Source organism: Choloepus didactylus, chromosome 2 (assembly GCF_015220235.1).
Source record: "Choloepus didactylus isolate mChoDid1 chromosome 2, mChoDid1.pri, whole genome shotgun sequence".
NCBI lineage: Eukaryota > Metazoa > Chordata > Mammalia > Pilosa > Megalonychidae > Choloepus > Choloepus didactylus.
Genome location: NC_051308.1, coordinates 4,010,363 through 4,032,778, shown reverse-complemented (window position 1 = coordinate 4,032,778; position 22,416 = coordinate 4,010,363). Strand labels below are relative to the sequence as shown.

Sequence of the window (22,416 nt, the reverse complement as noted above, 5' to 3'; positions counted from 1 at the left end):
TACATCTCAGCGTACTCCGGGATGAAAATAAAATGTATTTGCAAAGTTCCCTTGAGGAACTGAGGAAAAATGTGGAAATATTAAACTTCCCTTCCTGGGGAATTCCTGATATTCTTGCAAGCTTTAGGGACTCCCAATTTACTAAAGTCAAGCCATCAATCTTGGGGCTTGCCCTTATGAAACTTTTTCCTGCAAAGGAGAAGCTAAGCCTACTTATAATTATGGCCAAGAGTCACCCCCAGAGAACCTCTTTTGTTGCTAAGCTGTGGCCTCTCTCTTTCAGCCCACCTGCGAATAAACTCAACACCCTCCCCGCTACATGGGACTTGACCCCCAGGGGTGTAAATCTTCCTGGCAACGTGGAATATGACTCCTGGGGAAAAATCTAGACCCAGCATCGCAGGATGGAGAACATCTTCTTGACCAAAAGGGGGAAAAAAATGAAACAAAATGAAATTCCAGTGGCTAAGAGATTTCAAATGGAGTTAAAAGGCCATTCTGGAGGTTATTCTTATGCATTATATAGATATTCCTTTTTAGTTTCTAGTGTATTAGAATAGCTAGAAGGAAATACCCAAAACTGTTGAACTGTAATCCAATATACTTGATTGTTGGTGGTGATTGCATAACTATATAGCTTTTATAGTGTGACTGTGTGACTGTGAAAACCTTGGGTTACCTTGACTGCAACCAGTGGATGGGCAGATGAGTAATAAAATAAAGACAAAATATGTATATAAATAATGGTGGGGAGTAAGGGGTATGGGATGATTTGGGTGTTCTTTTTATTTTTATTTTTATTTTTTCCTTACTTTGGAGCAATGAAAATGTTCTAAAATTGACTGTGATGATGAATGTACAACTATATGACGATACTGTGAGCCACGGATTGTATACTTTGGAAGGATTATATGGTGTATGGATATATCTCAATAAAACTGCATTTTTAAAAAAAGAGTATAATTTTGTGCCAACGATTTCTCCAGTTGCTATCCCATCTGATAAATTTAGCTTAAAATACAAGTTGTTCCTAATATCCAGAAACTTGTATATTCTACCTGGAACTTTAGATTCTGACCTTTCCATTATAAATCTGAAATTAGATCATAAAGAATAAAATTTAAGATATGAAAGATACTTTTGAGACCACTGAGTCCTAAGCTCACATTTGCAGAAGGGAAAATTGAGTTCAGAAAACTTAAGAGATCTGCCCAAGATGCCCAGGTAGTTGGTGCAGAGTCCTAAATACTTGACCCTTAGCCAGGACTCATTCCATTTGACAAAAAACACATTGGAAAGGGAGATGCAGTCATTCTTGGCAAGGTAGAAAGACCCCTCTTCTGCCTTCCTTTGAGAAATGACCTTTAAATAAGCAATCAAATTGCTTAAGGATAAAAGAAAACATCAGTATTCTAACTATAACTTGAATAAAAACAAAAGTATTATTGCCAGCCTTCTTTGGTTAATTTTATATATGCAGTGAACTTTAACTGAAACATTAAAATAGCCTTTTATTTCATTGCTTTTTAATCTCCAGTCACAGCCAATTGTAACACATACAAGCCCACATTAAACACACACCTGAATAAAAGAGTGACATCTAACATATCAATGTGTTTCCAGAAGTACTAACATACATCTACTCCTGGGTTTTTCTGCTTTATACTGTCCACTCATCATGTACATAAGAGATGTGGGAAAATAAAATACACATCTGTACTCTGCACTCCAGCACAAGCTGTCAGGGAAGCTACATAGGGATTCCTGAATTGAGTGGAAAGAAGAAAAGGTAAATTTTTACATCCCTTCCAAGTCTAAGATCCTAAGACTCTGTAATTATTTGTATGTCCAAAGTCTGAAAAGCCCATATTTCTGGTAGAAATAGATTACCGAAATGCTCCCCAAATTTGTACTCTTTGCTATATAATTCTGAGGCATCCTCCCATCCTGCCCACAGACTCAACCATTTGGCCCCTTGGATATCATCAGAGAAAAGCAAAGACTTGAAATAGGCTCATATATTAGAGCTTGCTCCGTTTTGTGCCTCTGGCATTATCACAGAAACATGCCTAAAAGACGCATGAAGCAAAACTGAGTCATCCCAGTCAGTCTAGCCAAATCAGCTAGCTGATATCCAGATAGATAAGCAAGCCTAGCCAGTATCAGCTCTGTCCCAACCAATCTCCCTGACATGGGGGCAGCAGAGGCTTATTGCTGTAGGCTGCCTAGCTTTTGAGGTCAGATTTTGTTAATGCAGCAAAAGCTACTATACCAATTCTAACTTACAAGCAGATTTTCTCCCTCAATTAGAAAAACAGAAGATTCTCAATTCTCAATTTTCATAGCTCTATGCTTAGAATGTACTCTCAGGTTTACCCATTCCTTCTATTCATTCTATTATTTCTTACATGCTCTGCCTATTATTTGCAGACCTTTCCTATTCTACGTGCTTTAGATACATAAGAGAACAAAACATACATAAGCATGTTTTGTTTATAAATTTTCTGTTGGATATTGCCTTACATGCTCTGCCTATTATTTGCAGACCTTTAGATACATAAGAGAACAAAACATATAAGCATATATATAAGCATACATAAGCATATATATAAGCATATATAAGCATATACATATATATAAGCATGTTTTGTTTATAAATTTTCTGTTGGATATTGCCTTCTAGTGTGGAAGATAGAATTCAAGCAATAAATATGATACAAAAGTAATTATATAGTATATTAGAAGGTGGGCATGTTATCGAAAAATAGAACAGGATGGGATTGCCTAGGGAGATTGAGAGGACAATGGGATAAGAGGGGAGCAAATCTCACTATTAAATAGGATGGTTGGGGTACAATTCACTGACAAGTTGATATTAATAATACATTGATAAATGGATAAATGGATATGATGGATGTGAAGGAGTTAGCTACACAGATATTTGGGAGAATGCCATTCCAGGGAGAGGAATGCTGTAAGACTGAAATGCATTTGTCACGAAGAATGCCAAAATGACTAGAGTGGAGGGAACCAGGGAGTCAGTAATAGGAAAGGAAGCCAAATAAGTCAGAATGGGAAGGAGGCAGGTGACATTGGGGCTTCTTATGGCCATGGTGATGACACTGGCTCAGCAAAATGGGAAGCCATTGCCAGGTTTTGAGTGAAAAAGTGGTATGCTCTGATTTACATTGTTAATGTATCCATAGAGGGAATAGACTGTAGAGGGGCAAGGAAAGAAGCAGGGAGGGCCTCTGCAATAAACTGAGAGAAAGACAGTCGTGGCTCAGACCAGAGTGGTTGTAGAGAAGGTGACGAGAAGTGATCAGAAATATTTGAAGGTGGAGTCATCAGACTAAGCCATTCCAAAGATGGAGTTATCAGCTGAGATGGGAAATATTGTGGGTAAAGTATAGCAGAGAGGAAAGACCTGGATTCAGGTTCAAACAAACTGAGTTTGAGAAGTTTATGAGATAAGCAAGTGGGAGAAGAAAAGGGAACAATTTCAAATATACAAGTAGGGGACATGGGAAAAGGGTTTGGCTCGGAGGTGTTAAGGTGGGAGTAATGGGCCTAGAAATGGTATTTAAAACCATGCGAGCGGAATAGATCCCCAGGGGAGAGGGTATATAAAGAAATGAGAGAGGGCCCCGAATGAAATCCTTGGGCACTCCAACATGAAGTTTTCAGGGAGAAGAGCAGAAACCCACAAAGAAAACCTAAAAGGAGTGAGCAATGAGGTCAAGATTAAACCCCGAGACCATATTGTCCTGGAAAGAAAGGAAACATATATTAAGGAAAGAAAGAATATTAAAGAGGAGAGAGTTATCGAAGGATTGAATGCTTTTAATCAGTCAAGAAGGTGAGGACTGAGCATTGACTACTGGATTTAGCAAGCGTGGAGGTCTTTGGTGACCTTCACAAAAGTAGGTTTGGTGGAGCGATCCCTCTTTAAATTGAGCTGATCTCTTCATGCTCTTTGTCAAATTTATATGAAAGATGCTCAAATCTATGGTAAGAGAACTGAACATAGACTGATTCATAGAAGGGTCATTTTGCTGGGCTGCCTATCATCATGCTTTGTCCAACTGAACTAAAGACACAGATGCTCATCTGCCCACTTCCCTGTAAGCAGTCAAGAGAACTAGGTATCAGGATATCTCTTTCTTTCTTTACCAGCTTTTGGAGGAAAAGCTTAATCAGTCATCTCTCTTGTTTTTTTTTTTGTTTTGTTTTGTTTTTGTTTTTGCCCATGCTAAATTCCCATGCTGAGAATTTCATGACTAGGATTTCTGTCTCCTGGTTTCTCACTGTTTTTAGGGAGTCAGGTCAAAGTATGGGTACCCTCAAAGAAAAAATGTTTCCAATGTATTCACAAGTTGATTATTTCAGCATTCAGAGGGAACATGTAAGAATGGGCTCACCCCACCTACAATCTCCAAAGAAGAATATTAAATTTGGACTCTACTGTTTCAAATTAAATTTTTTTCACATGACTGTGATGTTCCTGTTACTTATCAAGTTGCCTGACAAAACTTTTTGTGAGTTTAATTAGGCCTGATTAGTTCTCCAACAGTACAAAGAAAGATGAATTCCTTAAATATTTAGTCCATTTATGACTCAAGGTGTTATTTTCTAAACATGGCTGGTAAATTCTTGGAATTAATTGCCTTTAGAATTAAAACTGCTTTTTCCAACACTCAACACATGACAGTCACAGCTCACACAATGAGTAAATTCATTATTTCATCGGTTTGTCAAGAGAATTTATTCCAAACGCTGCATTCTAAATCTCAACCTGGCAGGCTTACCTCTGACCCTGGAACTAAGGAACCTTTGCTTTACATTCTGTACCAATCAGGTGTGCTTTATACTGATCTCTCTTCTCAGTTGTTCCTTTCCTGCCTCCTTGGTTCAAGTAATGATGAGTCAAAGGCCAGCTGCCTTTCATTGGCAAAACCACTATTGCTTTTCTGTGCAATTCTTATCGCACCAAACCTCATCTCTTTCAGAAAGCTTTTTCCCAACAGGATCAAAAGCATGCAGCAAACGCAATGGTCTCCTTCTCCCCTCCACATCATCCTGGAACACTGGTGGGCACCTGCAGCCTTATTTTAATTACACATTTCCGATTCATTTTCTCCCACTATTTTGAAGGCTCTCCTGGGAGCATGATTCCTCATGAGCCCCAAAATACCAGGCACTCAGTCAGATAACCATATTCATGGAGCAGCTACTGCCCCCAGAACCCAACTCCAGATGCCCAAATGCGGAAACTGAAAGACCGAATATATGAGATGGCAGAAAACCACACCAAAACACAACCACACCCACAAGGACACAGGCACACGTGCACAAAACCTGACGGCTATGTGATCTGTCCACACTCAGGAAACACTGACCTGTTCCCAACACACTGTGCTTATGAAAGCTGCCGGTTGGCTCAACTTCTCAAGGACAAAGCTGCCTTTGGTTTGGGAATCAAATTCCCTAAGGGAAGCTAAGAGATTGAAAGGTTATAAATTAGCTATTCTGCTTTCACATGTACAAGTCTCAACTCAGGGCAATTTTATTTGCAGTTTCCTTTTTCCTAGCATTCGCAACCTTAACAGTCACTGAAAAAATATTTCTAGAGTCATACACTAAGCTGTCTTCCTTCCTTCCACCACCACCTCTCACACACCTTTGATTTAAAATTTAATTATTTGTATTTGAAGCATGACATATTTGAAACACAAAAAGGCAAGTTAGAATTTCCAGTTCCAGCTGCTTCCTCTTTTTATAAAAATAAAATGTATTATGGAAATACTTTTGTTGCAACAACAACAACCAAAAAAAAAAAAACAGTGGGGAAAAATATATTTTTAATCAGAAGTGAAAATACTCAAGCCCATCCCTAGCCCTGTGACTTTAGTAGAGATGCCCAGTGCTGGATGGCACCCGCCATGCCCAGCGGCCCCTGGTCCCAGAGCACCTACCACCTTTCATCATGCCCACTTCGTAACACTTGCGGAGCCGGCAGGCTTGACAGCTCTTCCTCCTGTTTTTATCGATGGTGCACTGATTGGTGGCCGGACACATGTAGTCATTATGCCCTATTAAAAGCAAGAGGAAAAAATTAATATGACTTCAGGAAACTCAGCCCCTCAGGATCAACAGGGAAGGTGCCTGGGGGATGTTTTCCCATCACTCGCTTGGCCTTACTATCTTGCTACCTCAGCCTTCCTTCCTTTTTCTGTCCTCCTCTACGTGAAAAAAAGCAAAAACTCCCCTGGACTTAATTTCTGCTCCAGCTCATTGCTTTGGGGAGATCTTTGGGCAAATCACCCTCAGTTCACACAGCTTATATTTTGGGGCACCATATTTTATAGATAGTCACAAGGTTATGTTTTCTTAGCAGATAAGACCAGACCAGTGGCTCAAATTGTCAGAGAGAGCTGCTAGACATAGAGCATTCAGAGACTTTCAAAGTGGCCCTTTTATTTAAAATTGCATGTAAAGACTCTTTAAGTGAAGTATTCAAATTTAGTAAGGACTCCGTCAATTCAAACCCCAGGTGGTGGGCTGGGGCCATGGGGAAAGGCTCAGAGACTGTAGCCAGACCATCACTTGCTGTGGGATGCCCAGCAAGTTACTCAGTATTTCTGGGTCTCACTCTCCTTCCCTCTCACCTAGAGAAAGTAATGACACCCACTACATCATATTACTCCAAGAATTACGTGCAAGAATACATGTTGAGCACTTACCACAGTGTTCTGGACGCAGCAAGAATTCAAGAAACATTAAGTGCTGTTACTGCTATTTTATTATTATTCCTCTTTATTTTTTCTCTTGTTTATCAAATCTGTCTAGGGCTCAAATGCTACTACTTTCTCATTGGTGTTTATCATGTGCAAATCTGTGCCATAAAAAAAGTCTCCCTTGACCTCGCATTGCGTTCTATCACCAATCCTCTAACTTTTCCTTCCTTCACACATGAACTTCTCAGTGATATCTACACTTGAAGTCTCCTTCTCCTCCATTTCTCCCTCATGGTTCAGCTTTCACCAATCTGTTTTCCATTTGTTATCGCACAAAAGCTGCTTCCCTAAGCTCACCAATGACTCTGTTGCTGAAGTCAATAGATATTTTCAGTCCACATGATGCTTGACCTATCAGAAGCATTGACCCCCTGGGTCTTGCCTTCCTCTGGAAGCACGCCTGCCCATTGGCTTCCATGACACGACACTCTCCTTGCTTTCCTTCTACCTCTCTGGCTGCAGTTTCCCAGCGTCCTTTGCAGATTTACTTTCCATCACCCAATATCAAACAGCAGCTGAAAAGGGATCAACCATGCTCTCTTCTCTTCCCACTCTGTATTCTCCAACAGAGAATCTATTCCATACCTATGAGTTCCATTGGCTCCAAATACAGGTGACACAAATTTATATTCCCAACTCAGCCCTCCTCTCTGAGCTCCAGGTAAACCCATCTAATTGCCCACTTGAAGTTTCTACTCTAAGATTTTAAAGTCCCCTCCATCTCTTTATCCATTAAAAAGTCTAGTTTACAATGTACAGAATATTAAACTTCACAAACAAATTTATAAATATTGACTTGTTTATATAAAGGAGCCAATTTACATAAGTCTAAATTCTCACATATCTTGGGAAAATGTCCTGAATTTAGACTAAAGAAATACGTATTGTTTTAAAAACATGCTTCCCATTCTCAACAAAAGAAAAATCAAGTGAGTGTATGTTTCACCTTCTAATTCAGGTTCTTGGTTAAAGTCTCTTAGTAAATTTTCCCATTTACTAAGGGCAAGATACAACACGTGGTGAAATGTTTCAGCTACTCAACTCTTCGTTCTTTACTCAACTCAAGGATCAGTCCCAAATAAAAAGGGTGGAGTAGGGACTTGACAAGAAATGTTGATCTCATAAAATCTGATTCTCCATCCTTAGGTATACATTATAAAGGGCACTGGAAGAACAGGCTTCAGATCAAATTAGCATCTGATTCTCCTATTGCGTAATAGGAACCAGCAAAATAGTTATCAGAGTTGGAATATCCAGGCAGAGTTATTAGATTTAGAACTGTCCTTATTAATTGGGACAAATAGAGGAAGTAATAGAACCAGAAATACAATTTTCTTGGACAGATGCTAACTCTAAGCAAAAGTGGTATTCCCCTGACATCTTAAGAGACTTAACAGTGTTTGATCTCCTATAGTGTCAATGAAGTAAATGTCGATATATTTATGCCCTAAAAAGAAATGTCTGAGACATTAACTCTCAGAATAGTCAATAACCATTCAAGTCAAATATTACTTTGACTCTCTTTCATCCCCAAAAGGCAGTTGCTTTGCAAGCCAGAAGATGGGAGAACCGAATTGGAGAGGCCAGCTGGCTGAGTCTTGTGTTTGGGTCATCATCCACTTTAGATGTGTATCTTTATAGAACCAAGTGAAATTCCTGAACTAACATTTTAAAACACATAAAATACATGGGATCTGTGTGACTGAAGTCATCCCTTAGCAATAATAAACATAGATGCACAATAGAATCTTGTTCATAATGCAACACTTCTGTGACAAAGCTGGGCTTTCATCTGCTCAAATCCACTAAAATTTAGGATTGATGAATCAACAAAAAGAAAAAAATTAATAAGTACATATTTGATACGTACAATTAAAACAAATTTTTCTTAACCATGATATATAAATTATATATATTTGTATATATAAATATATATAATAAACCACTAGTAATTATTTGGAAGTCTTTAACTTATATCAGTTTATTATTATTATTTATTATTATATAAGTTATTATATTTAACTTATATCAGAAGATGAAAGCAACAAAGTAGTGCTTTTTTCTGAATGAGCAGAACTTGGTAAATATGAGTCATTGCGGCAATTGATTTAAGTGTCCTTAAGAAGAATCTCCTTTTTAACTTTCAGCATTTGACTTCAGGAAAATAATGCATGAGAAAATAGAGCTCATTTTTAAAAAGCAACTCGCATCAATTGCATTAGTGAAACATACAAAACTTTTACAGAAGAGACTGAAGAACTTTGTATACTTGTGACCAATCTGCCTAAAAATGTCTTCTGCAGATGCATCCCACAAATTTGAAGCTGAGATTTGAAAGTCAAGTGAAGGTTTGGAGAAATAAAGACTATATCCTTGCCCACCAGAAAGTAAATAAATAAAAAAAAGCTTTGGGGCAATCCAGGGTGTGAATAATAGGAAGTGGAGTGCAAAGGAGGAGAGTAAAGAATATCACAGAAGAATGAAGGGTGGAAAGAGAAGAGGTCTATAGCAGGAATTTCCAAAGATGGCCCCTGGCTGCTAGGGCAACAGAAGGGCTCACACAAAGCTCTCCCTAAGCCTTCTGGGATCTCTTTCTCTTGACTTATTTTTTTTTCCTTTTCTTCTTATTTTCCCTCTTTCAATAGCAGGTGGGTTTTCTTTGTTATCATCACACAGAAAGTCTACATTTGTTAGTTATGAAAATAAACAATGACCCATCTTCAGAGATTCAAAAGAAATATAAAAACAGGCCACATTAAAAATGTGCAGTAGTCCAAGAGAAATTTAATATTTTGCACCTTTCCTTTTGTCACCATTTTCCCTTAGAATATTCTGGCAATCACCTCCGATTAAATCTCCCTTCTGAGCTTTAGACCTGTGTATCTACCAACCCATGGTCCATCCACACTTATCTACCTCACAGAACCTTCAAGATGGATGTGTCAATTGAACAGACATTTGCAGACCAATGTTCACTGCTGTATTATTCACAGCACCCAAATGGCGGAAACGGCTCAAACGTGCATCAAGAGATGAATGGCTCAACGAAATGTGGTGGAATATTATTCAACTTTAAAAGGGAATGAAATTCTGATATATGCTACAACAGGGATGAATCTTGAAAACATTATATCGAATGATATAATCAGACACAAAAGAACAAATATTGTATGACTCCACCTCTATGAAACATCTAGAATAATACTCCATAGAGACAGAAAGTGGATTAGAGGTTACCAGGGGCTGGTGGGAGCAGAGAATGGGGAGTTTTTGCTTCAAGGGTACAGAGTTCCTCTTGGAGATGATGAAAAAGTTTTGGTAATGGATGATGGCAATGGTAACACAACAATGTAAATGTAATTAACACCACTGAATTGTATACTCAAAATGGTTAAAATGGAAAATTGTGTGCTATATATATGTTACCCCAATAAAAATTGAAACCACAAAACAAAAAAAAGGACATGTGCCAAACAGAACTAACCATCTTCTCTTCTCACCAATCTGTTCTTACTCAGTTGACTCCACACACCAATCAAATCAATTCTTTTCTAATTCTTTTTAAAATCAAAATCTATTTCTGTCCAGGCCCACCATCACTACTGCAGTCCATATAGTACCCCACCCAGATGTGAAAGATTCACCAGGTGGTCCCCTGGCGCCAGCCTCCCCCTGCCAATCATCCATCACCATGTCACCATGGTAACACACCATCATGCCACTCTCCTGCTTTAAATCTCCAAGGCTCCTCAAAGCTCTTGGGATGAAGTCTAATGACCTTAAGGCTTCACAATGCTCTTTGCCATGTGGCATTTTGCTCCTTTTCCAGCCTTTTCTCTCACCACTTTCTAAGTCTCATCTGAGTTCTAGCCTTGACTTCCCATTTCTCAAACTCACTTTGCTCCTTCTCACCTCCAGGACTCTGCACATGCTCTTCTTTCTTACAGGAATACATTTTCCCTACTCTTGGCCCAACTGATTCCTACCCATCTTTCCAAGATGCCAGCTGACTCATCAGTTCCTCTGGGAAATCTTTCCTGCCTCTCAGATGATGCTGTTTTTGTCCTACCATAGCACTCAGCATATTGGGTTTTAACTGGTGGCCTCCATCCCCAGTTCACCTTAGCCTGGCAGCAGAGGGACCATATTGGTCTCATTTCTCCCCACCGATCCTATGGCCAATACACTGTCAGGTACATAACAGATCTCATCAGGTACCTGTCATGAGAACAAAATGCAATTGTCAGAGCTCCATGTTGCTCCCCAGCCCTGACTATGGAGAACAGGCCTCTGGACGGGGCAGACTGGAGTTCCATAAAGGAAGTAACATTGAGATGATGAAGACCAGGAACAAAGTAATGGCTGCTACAAACCAGGAAGCCAAAACTCAGGTGCCCAGAAAAATATCTGGCCCTAAGACAGGTGCAAGGAGCAGGCACTCAGCTAAGGGAGAAACCATTCAGCTCCAGGAGCTCTATCATCATGGCATGGAACAGACATTAGCACAAGGGAGCAGATCGGCACAGATGTTCCGTGCCAACAATGATAAAACCAGTCATTACCTGTGAATTACCTTCACTACTATCTCTATTTTGATGACTTGCTGGTTTTCTAATGAGTGTATTTTATGACTGTCACAAATAAAAATCAATGTACTTTAATAATTTTGAAGCTTTTTCTTTATAGAAATGTTTTCCTAAATTAAAATGTTATTTTTTTCTCAAACATTTTGGTTCTGTATGCATTTTAATGTGGTTTGTTTTACTAATAATGATTTATTTTCATAGGCGGTTCTAAATAGGTTTTAAATTTCTACTTTGTGATTTTACTAAAGTTCAACACTACAAGGTGATTGACTCACAACTTCCTCACCTCCCGCTCCCCACCAACATCACCAAAGAAAAGGTGTAGCTCCAAATATACTGGGTCAATTTTATTATTTCTCATAGAAAATGAAAATTCTGAATTATTAGCAAGGTCAAGATATTAGTAGGGAAAAGGTCCATCTTGATCATAGACTTTCCTACACATCAAAATATATTGACTATTCAGAAACTGGCACAATTTATAAGAGAAGTTAAAGCACATGGTGATCTACTTGTGGCTTCACAGCTTAAAACATTTAGTTTGACATATTTGAATATTTTTAAAATATTTGCTTCAATAATACAACATGAATCAGAAGGTGAATTTGCTTCCATAATGCAGTCCTATGACAGATGTGTGTAGAGTAGTTTTCTTCTCTTTTTTGTTGCTTTCCAGATTTGTGAAGTTGTGCTTTCTACCTAGTTCTGTCTATTTCTCTCTCTGCTGATTGATTCATCCTGGAGTGTTCCATGAGCATGCACACACACACACACCCACACACACACTCACCTATGAATTAACCCACAGTTAATTCACAACACAAAAAAAAATCTTGATAACTATGATGTCAACTCTTATTTTACTATCAATTATAAATGAGCTCACTTAAGACATAAAGAATAATCTGAAAAAAAAAGAATAAAATCAAGGAAACTTCCCTGAAGTTAGGCAAAAAGCCAACTATATAAAACTCAGGAATAAACACTTAACATTTCCTATCAACACACATGAGCGTTTAGCTAACTGTTCGTATTTTTAAGGCATCTGTGTGAAAACAGATTCTCAAATTAAAGAGAAATGAACTCTCCAATGTCTGAAGTACTCACAAATCAAATAAGAGCCAATTTTAGCTAACTCTATCTAAAAGGCTTATTGGAAGATTCCAACAAAATAATGTTTTATTTTCAAAGTCCTATTCTTTTCCAAAAGTTTAGCTAACATCCTTAGGGCTTGGCTATCTTTAGAAGCTCTTCATTTAAAGGTTCTCACTGAATATTGCACAAAATTAACTCTGGTTTTTTTTCAGAATTTGAAGTATCCAGGAGCTGTGCATAAACAGTCTGCTTAAGCTGCCAAATGAGATGTCAAAATCTGTACTTCTTTCTTCTTCTAAATATCAATATATATTTAAAGGATGTTAAATACAGTTTTAAATTTGATGTGGGAACACAGGAATCACAGGAACCACACATATGGGCAGGGGGACACACAAATTTTTGGTGTTATCAGTGACTCTGTTATTTTTTAGGTGTTAAGGTTCAGAAACCACGAAGAACCATAGATTTAAGCCTTAAGATTTGGGAAAACAAGCATCTGCTCATGAATTTTCAAAGCACTATTACATAAACTTGCAACCTCCCAGCCCTGAGCGGTCGGTTCCAGGAGACGTTCCTCCTCAGACTGGTTCATTTCACACTGTGCTCACTTCCTGTCTGGGAGGCAACTTCATAAGATCGTCTGACCAAACATTCTCTCTCTTAAGAAAACTGACCTGAACCATAGGCTCCAGGCACTATGTTATACATGGATTATTTCATTAGGCCCTGATCAACTTCATGAGGAAGGAATTATATGAATCCCCATTTCACAGATGCAGAACTATGATAAAAGTTATAAAAACTGCTCAAAGCCACACAGCAAGCAAGAGGCAGAGATGGGTTTTGAACCCAGGTCTCCCTCATCCCAGAGACTGAGCTTTTCACCATTCTAATGGCCTCCTTAGGCAGGAGGTCCAACTTCCCCAAAGGGCAAGCTCTTTGCTCAAGAACAGTGTCTATTTCCACGAGGCAGTAATGGTAGGATTCTTTGCAACAGGCTGACCACTAAGTGCCCTGCTCCTCAGGGAGCTCTCATACAGAACGTGAAAAGCCAGGTGTTAACACAGCCAATGTTGTTGGCTTTTATTTACTACATCAACAAGATAAATTCCGAGTAAGACCAAACCAATCTTGAATTGTTTGGCAATAAAGTTTGACCTACATCTCAGGGATGAAATGCATGGTCTGATTTTCCTGGGCATAGTTCTGGAGAGGAAAACAAGTCTTGCTTTCCCCTATATTCTGAGGAAAACACTGGTTTCCTGCGTTATACACCTCTACCCCAGCCCCTGGTTCATAAGCCCCATGCTTTATCTTGTCAGGGCCACTCACCTTCATTTCCTGTGTTATGGGAGTTACCGGGTAATACCAAAGAACAGATTTGAATGGTAGGTTGCTGGGGCACACACTAGCAAAAAGAGAAGGAAGACTGGGAGATTGTAATAGAAGTGAGAGTTCAAAAGAGTTCTAAATGAAAATGGAAGTATATGAAGGTCATAAAACATGGAGGATGAAAAGTATTCAAAGTTATGTCAAGGGGAAAAAAAATCATACCAAAATATACACTGATCAGATTTTAGTTGTAAAGTAGACAGAGCAGAAAGAAGATATGAAGAAGCTTGAAATAGCTTTGTCAAATGCTTAGGGCCAGAAGGAAGAGGAGGAGGAAGTCGAAGATTCATGTGGTTTGAGCCAGAGTGGCTTATAAATTGTTCTTATCATTAATCAGAGAAAGGATCTGATTTGGAAAGGGGTCGGGGAAAAAGAGGTGTGGGACAATTTTAAACATGTCGTATCGGGGATCTCAGTAACACATCAAAGAGCAACGGCCCACCAGGCTATTTTAAATGCAGTTCCAAAGCTGGGGAGTCATGTAGAAAAGGTTGCTAGAGGGGTAGGAAGCATCAAAATGAGGCAGGGCAGGAAAAGGAATCAAAGCTGTGCACCATAGATTGACTTGCTCAGATTTCCTTCTGCGTGACAAACTCTAGAACCAAAGATGGCTAGCGACAGTGAGCATGTGATTCCCATGGGCCAGGCTCTGTGTTAGGCTCTGTATCTCATCATCACAACTGACGAGGCAGGTTAGCATAATGCCGACATGACAAAAGCAGAAATGGGACTCTCAAAGGTTGACTAACATGCTCAAGGTCACCTGCCTAGAAGACAGCAGAGACATGATTGAGTTCAAGATCGTTCTCACTCATAAGCCTTTGTTCTTCCAGGAACATCAGAGCTAATGAGCCAGAAAGAAGTTGGTAACTACTGAACCACAGGCCTGAATATTAAGTTGCACTTTAAACTGTATTAAAAATATAACTCCCTAATATATTGAAAATGCCTACTTGACCAAAAGGGGGGGAAAAAGGAAAGATAACAAGCTGAAGTCACAGTGGCTGAGAGATCCCAGATAGAATCAAGAGGCTATCCTGGAGGTTTCTCTTATGCAAGCTCCAGCTACACATCCCAAATGGCCACAGTATGCCATGCCCTTACCAACAGTAGTCCCAGAATACCTAGGTCCCTACCTGAGATTCTATAAAAGATTCACTCACTAAGTTTTATCTTTCAGAAACTTAAATCGACCAGAGCCTTCCTATGCCAGACAAGTCCTAAAACCCAGAGGCAACAGCCCTTTTAAGAACAACAATCAGATGCAGCCCCTTCCCCATACTGTCGACACCCCCTTTCAGTACGAACGAGTTAGGGTGCTCACTGCTTAGACACCCCTGAAGATGGAGAAAGAGATTAAGTGAGAGGAAGGGATGGCAACAAAGAAGATAAGATTCAGCAAAGTTCTATGAATACTGAAACTTTGTATATATGTGTGTTTAGATGCTGGGGTGTTGGAATAGCTGGAAGGAGGTAAATGACATGGTGAAACTGTAACCTATAACATCCTTTGATATTTGCTCTATAGCTATTCATTGAATTGTGCTTTGAAAGTCTTCACCTTTCTGCAAAGTTGTGGAATCACTGAAAAAGGAAGCTGCAGGAGCAGGAAGCTTCAAGACGAGGCAGGGCAGGAAAAGAAATCAAAGTTCTACACTATAGGTTGGCTTGTTCAGACCCTGACCCTAATCCTAACCCTATATTGCATACTAAGGAAAGAACTGAAACTGTGGAACTATAACCCATAACAATTTTCGAAATGACCTATATCAATGCTTGTTGACCTGTACATCAAAAGTTAACACCTTTCTGTATGCATGTTATATATTTTACAATAATGGAAACAGCTGCAGTTGTGGAACTGTGACCCATGATAGTCTTTGAAATTTGCTCTCTACTTGTTGAATCGTACTTTGAACACATTATCACTGTTACGTGTACATGTCAAAGTTCACAATAAAAGCAATGCATTAAAAATTGACATAGCAACCATAAAATAAAATAAAATAGAAAATAAAATAGTAAAATAGCACAAAAACAAACAAAACATATAACTCCCTAATACAATTACTGTATCATATCATTGGGAGAGCATTTCAGAGGCAACAATAAAATTATTTATAGAAACTGCAAACTCTGGAATCCTAGCCCTCCCATAGTTAAAGACACAAGAGATGCAGCACATGAAATGCACCCATCAGTAGATTATGACATATTTTATAATCATCTTTCTGGAAAATCTATCTGCCCACTCCAGCATAAAATAAGGAGAGAAAGAGAAGAGAGAAAGCAGGTATTGAGGAAATAAATAAGGAATTTACATCCTGTGAAAGAACAACTGCCATATTATGTTTGGAAACAAATTTTGACTCAGATATTAAAGTGAACGCTTTTTGATTTATAGCCAATGCAAGGAGCCAAACAAAATGAAATAGAATTTGGCTGTCTCAGTGAACACATTCCTAAAAATCCAGTAAGGACATTCAACGTGTCATGATTTGAACTATTTCACAACCACTTCTATACCTAACCACATACAAATAAAAACAGGATGCCTTAATAATGCATCTCAAATTATACTTTTACAATGCGACAACTGTAGTATATCTTATCAGTGATAACCAGCTTCAACTTGCATTTGATTTTTTTTAAGTGATACAGAAATATTATTTGTATTTAAGTATATTTTCAAAGGAAAAAATTATTAAAAAGAATTCTAGGAAAGATAATCATCCAGGAAAAATTCTTTCTCTAAATGAAAATGAAGTGACAAGATAATCTGCTATCAATTTTCCCTCACCAGATCCCTGTCTGCTAAAAATATTGGCCGGGGCAAGGACACAATCTCTCTTCTTGACCAACCTCGCTTATCATCTGCAAAACTACAATTGTTCTAACCACCTGGCATGGGATCAAACTGACAGCTGCAATAGAAGAAAACATAATGAAATCAGTGACCACCATCTCATTGTAATACCCCGGAGACAATAATCTGCTTTCAGGAATGCCTCTTAGGGCTTCACAAATAAGCTAGCGCTGTTCTGAAGCATAGGAAAGGACTTTCTGAAATTGCTCCTTCTGAGACACTGATATGCATCAAACAAAGAGAAGAGCCCTATGATAAACACTGCAATTAGTTCAACACCAAGCAGTGTTCAGCTCAACCTTGAGACTCCTCTCCTTTGCTCTGTTTAATGTTACTAGAGAGTTCCCCAAGCTTTATTCCCCCACAGATTCATTGGAAGTCCAAAAGGCTGGTGCCCCAAGGCAGTAGAAAGAAATTGAAACTGTTCTTGTGCTAAGCTGAAGAAGCAAGTAAGAGGAGTATCGTCTAACCATCAGAGCTGGTGGGAAACAGCCATATAGACCCAGAGCAGGGCTGTGCTGACTGCAGGGGATTTCTCCCATTTCTAGATCATTTAGGCTCTTTGGAAGAGAGCAGAAAGACTGTGGGTGTAAGGTGAATGTCCCTCAAACCTGACACATTTGAATATTCCCTTGAAGACTTCTGTATATGCTGGTTTGGATGTGTTATGTTCCTCTAAACACCATTATCTTTGATGCAGTCTTGTGTGGGCAGGAAATGTATTGGTGTTGATTGGGTTGGAGACTTTTGATTGGATGTTTCCATGGCGATGTGATCACTCAACTGTGGGTGAGATCTTTCATTGGATAATTTCCATGGAGGTGTGGCCCCACCCATTCAGCATGGGCCTTGATTAGTTCACTGGAGCCCTATAAAAGCTCAGACAGAAGGAGTGAGTTTGCTACAGCCAAGAGGGACACTCCGAAGAATGCACAGGAGCTGAGAGAGGAACTGCAGTTTACAGAGACATTTTGGAGATGGCCTTTGAAAGCAGACTTTTGCTCCAGAGAAGCTGAGAGGACAAATGCCCCAAGAGCAACTAAGAGTGACATTTTGGAGAGAAGCTAAAGCCTAGAGAGGAATGTCCTGGGAGAAAGCCATTTTGAAACCAGAACTCTGGATCAGACACCAGTCACATGCCTTCCAGCTAACAGAGGTTTTCTGGACGCCATTCGCCATCCTCCAGTGAAGGTACCCGATTGTTGATGCATTACTTTGGACACTTTAAGACTCTAACTGTGTAACCAAATAAACCCCCTTTTACAAAAGCCAATCCATTTCTGGGGCTTTGCATTCCAGAAGCATTAGCAAACTAGAACACTGTCCAACTGCTATTCGCAGGATTCACCATCTTCAGGACCCCCCCAAATTAACAAACTAGGCAAAGTTCTCCCAGGCATCCCTGCAATGAAAGGACATTCCAGAACTTCTGGAACTCCTCTAGCATTTGTAACAGAATGAGTTTTGTCATTCCTTTTTTTATTTAAGTCCACTTCAAAAATAAGGAAACAAACCAAAAGATATCCTTTCTGACTTAGACATAAGTACTAACCTCCTTCCTCAGCTCAAGTAACAATGTCTCCTGACAAGTTAAAATAAGTGAATGCTGGTCTCCACAAACAAAACCGATGCACAAGGAGAAATATTTTGTATGTATTTTCTCATCTTTGCATGGTAAATGTAACCCAAAAAAGCAATAGGTAGTGCCCTATGCTCTTTAGTCCTCAGGGTAAGGGAGAATGTCTTAAACATATGCAGGAGTCGTCCTGCAGTGAGCACAGACCTGTGTGACTATAAGAGGCTGGGTAAACAAAGGAGGCAGAAGTGGATGCAGTATTCAAATTTTCATTGCCTGAGCACCCAGACACTGCCAGTCTATGTGGTTGTGTCTGCTCTGTGAGAAGAACTATCTCAGGCAAGCTGCATTACAGCACTTGGAAAGGAGATTTTGCATCTCTCAAGTGTGTTTGGACTTCTCAGTCTAGAATCTGCCCACACCCCATCATAGCTGATGAGAAAAATTCAGAGCCTCCTTTCCTCTCCTCTCCAGAATTAGCATCAGGTAAAAAAAATTACCTATGCATATGGCCTGAACAAGATAGTTTATGTCTCCAGGCCCCAGGTCTTCATCTGTAAAGGGAAGGGATGATTCTATCAATCATCAGGTCCATTCTCATTCCCAAATCCTTCTATTCTCTTTTTGCACCCTCTGGAGATCATATTTCCCTCTCACCCAGCATCTCTGGGTTCCAGACTGGTGATCTAGAGTGTACCGTGACTGTGTGGTCACTGCATTAATCCAAAGAAGATGGGCTCATGTCGGGAGTGGCATTATGTTAGGGGCATGGATTTGTGTTCATCCCAGGCTCCTAATGGTCCTGGTGGAGTCAGGTAAACCTCTGGGCCATTTGTTGTCTCCCTTACTGGCTACTGGAAGGCTTGGTGAAATAATATATGTCCACACTTCGTCAACTGTAAAACTTTGCATGAAATAGAAGGTATCATTCCATGCTGTGGAATAATATGCAGCCATTAAAAAGAATCAGTGAGAATATCAATAACATTGATATATCACAAACATTGAGGTCTGCCAATTTAGTGGGCCAAGCCCTTGATCTTGGGACTTGCCCTTATGAAGCTTGTTACTGCAAAGGAAAGGCTAAGCCTACCTATAATTGTGCCTAAGAGTCACCCCCAGAGAGCCTCTTTGTTGCTCAGATATTATCTCTCTAAAATCACTTGGCAGGTGAACTCACTGCCCACCCCCCTATGAGGGACATGACTCCCAGTGGTAAAAATCTCCGTGGCAATGTGGGACATGACTCCTGGGGATGAGCCTGGACCTGGTATTGTGGGATTGAGAAAGCATTCTTGACCAAAAAAAAAGAAGCAAAATGAAACAAAGTTTCAGTGGCTGAGAGATTTCAAATGGAGTCAAGAGGCTACTCTGGAGGGCTTTCTGATGCACTATATAGATAACACTTTTTAGTTTTTAGTGTATTGGAATAGCTAGAAGGAAGTACCTGAAATTGTTGGACTGCAACCCAGTGGCCTTTATTCTTGAAGATGATTGCATAATATGTAGCTTACACAGTGTGACAGTCTGATTGTGAAAGTCTTGTGGCTCACACTCCCTTTATCCAGTGTACAGACAGATGAGTAGAAAAATAGGGACAAAAATTAAATGAAAAATAGGGTGGGATTGGGAGGGATGGAATGCTTTGGGCGTTCTTTTTTACTTTTATTTTTATTCTTTTTTTTTGGAGTAAGGAAAATGTTCAAAAGTTGACTGTGGTGATGAATGCACAACTGTATGATGGCACTGTCAACAACTGATTATACACTATGGATGACTGTATGGTAAGTGAATATATCCCAATAAAACTGAATTTTAAAAAAAGAATGAGTGAGGCCTCTATGATAGGATGTGATCTGGAAATACCTCCAGTATATATTACCCCATGAAGAAAGCCAGGTGCAGAATAATGTATAGAGATGACATCACTTAAGTTACCAAATATGCAGGTTAACAGTGTTTACCTATTGGGAAAAACACTGATGTGGGACAAGAGGAAGACCATAACTTTTCATCATGTACCATCTTGTATGGTTTTATCATTTAAACATGTGCATTTGCGCCTTTTCATAATTAAAAAAATATTTGAAAAGCTATTTAAAAATGTCAAACCAACACCAGCTCAGCATTAACCATCTTCATTTCTTTTCTGATTCTGCTAAAATCCCATTCAGTCGTTAATTCTCTCAATCCATAACCCATGGACTAAGCAATATACTTAATCAACCAGAGCCTTGTTAAGCAAGTGAAAACTACCACATTTCTTGTACAAAAAATAGGAGGAAGGCTAATTGTGAGGCATGTTTTTCAATCTTGAGATACTCCAGCAGACAAGAAGGAGAAACACAAGCCACAGGTAGAGAGGCTCCTGTCTCTGTGTTGGCTCCCAAGTGTTTGTGACTCTCTTCCTCCAGCTTACTCAATATCCTGAAGGGGCCTTGGTCACCTTCCTGTGCAGTGGGGAGAGCCATCATCAACCTTTATTCTTGCCCTGCGATTACAAGGAGGCACACGCAGATCCTGGGTTCTGTTCCTTGAGCACTGATATGGACTGACTCATGCTCCCTCCAGTGACCCAGGTCCTTTGGAAGGGAACTCATTTGTCAATAGGATCTTTGAAGATGATATGAGTTAAGGTGAAGCCAAATTGAATCAGGATGGGCCTTAATCCATATGACTGGAGTCTTTATAAGCAGAGGAAATTTGGACACAGGAGTAGGATGGAAGGAAACAGCCAGCCACATGACAGAGGGAGAGACTGAGTTACGGGTTGCCTGCAAGCCACCGCCAGAGCCCTGCAGCCTTCAGAGAAAGTGTGATCCTGCCGACACCTTGATGTTGAACTTCCAGCCTCCAAAACTGTGAGCCAATAAATCCCTGATGCTTAAGACAACTCATCCATGGTACTTTGTTACAGCAACCCTGGCAAACTAAGACACACAGCTATGGCCCCTTTCCCCTTGGCAATCAAGATTAACCCTGGCCAACTAGAGGTCTTCATTTCCAATGTCCCTTTTATAAGCATTTTTTCCTTTGGAGGAGGTGCTAGAGGATTAAAAGCATGGGTCCTACAATCAGGCTAGCCAGGCTCAAGTATTACCGTTTTATTTTTTTCCTTATATGCCTCAGTTTCATCACCTGTAAAATAAGAGTAACTATAGTGCTGACTTCCTGACACTCCAGAGAAGATTAAATGAGATGATGCACATAAAACCCATAAGCAAGAATCTAGTGCAGGACAAATACTCATTAAACATCAAGTGTCACTATTATTAGGTACTAAATCTCCAGACCAGCAGGGCTCAATTTGTAGGGACAGCACCTAAACTATGATATGCTCAATCCAATCTATAATAACCTATCATTTTCTCAGTAGTTAATTCTTTCTTACCCTTAAGTAAATCTTTTCACATCGTGTAACTTGGTAGGCTACATTTATGCATTTAAGTGCAAATCATCCAAAAAAACTCCCCCCATCCAAAAGCTCACTGCAGTTGGTATAAAGCTACCTCTCAGAGCTGGATACTATTTTAATATTTGAAAAAACAAGCAAAATATCTAAGAAGAGCAGCCATTTATTCAAGCCTCTTAACATAATACATTCGAATACACTTTTAAGCAACCAAGAATTATAGTCTACCTGTCCAGAAATGTGAGAAAGTCATTGCATGCCTCTTCAAGATCTAAACTAGACTAACAATTCACTTCCAGGCTCTAAAGTGAACTTGTTTGCTTCCCCTGCCCAAGTAGTTAAAGTAAAACAGTCACCTGCAATCTGAAGAAAGCCTAAAATGATTAAGCCAATCTGTGGAAAAAAGAAATCTCTCAGATTCCTGATTCAAGCCACCTGAACCAGCCACATTGCCTACAAATAAGAGCAAGAAAGAAGGAATGTATTTTATTTAACAGAATATATTTTGAGAAGTGTTAAATTTGGTATAACTATTTTTTTAAATCTACTGTCTGTCAATTGATTGATCAATAATTTATTCCATTCCAAACTTCCAGTTTGAAGTGGCAATTATAAAAGTTATTATGATATTTTTTAATTTACTACAAAAAGCTAGGCTTGTTTGGAAGCACAGCTCCCTCTTTGGGAAT

At 39.4% G+C, this 22,416-nt stretch overlaps 1 protein-coding gene across 4 annotated transcripts in view; it reads right to left on the bottom strand.

The window, feature by feature from the left end:
• ESR1 (estrogen receptor 1) overlaps positions 1 to 22,416 on the bottom strand; it is a 388,242-nt gene that overhangs the window by 191,839 nt on the left and 173,987 nt on the right. For all 4 annotated transcript variants that reach the window (XM_037819617.1, XM_037819644.1, XM_037819633.1 and 1 more), the window contains exon 4: positions 5,976 to 6,092. In XM_037819617.1, the coding sequence (XP_037675545.1) occupies positions 5,976 to 6,092 (117 nt within the window). The remainder of the gene's footprint in view (positions 1 to 5,975; positions 6,093 to 22,416) is intronic.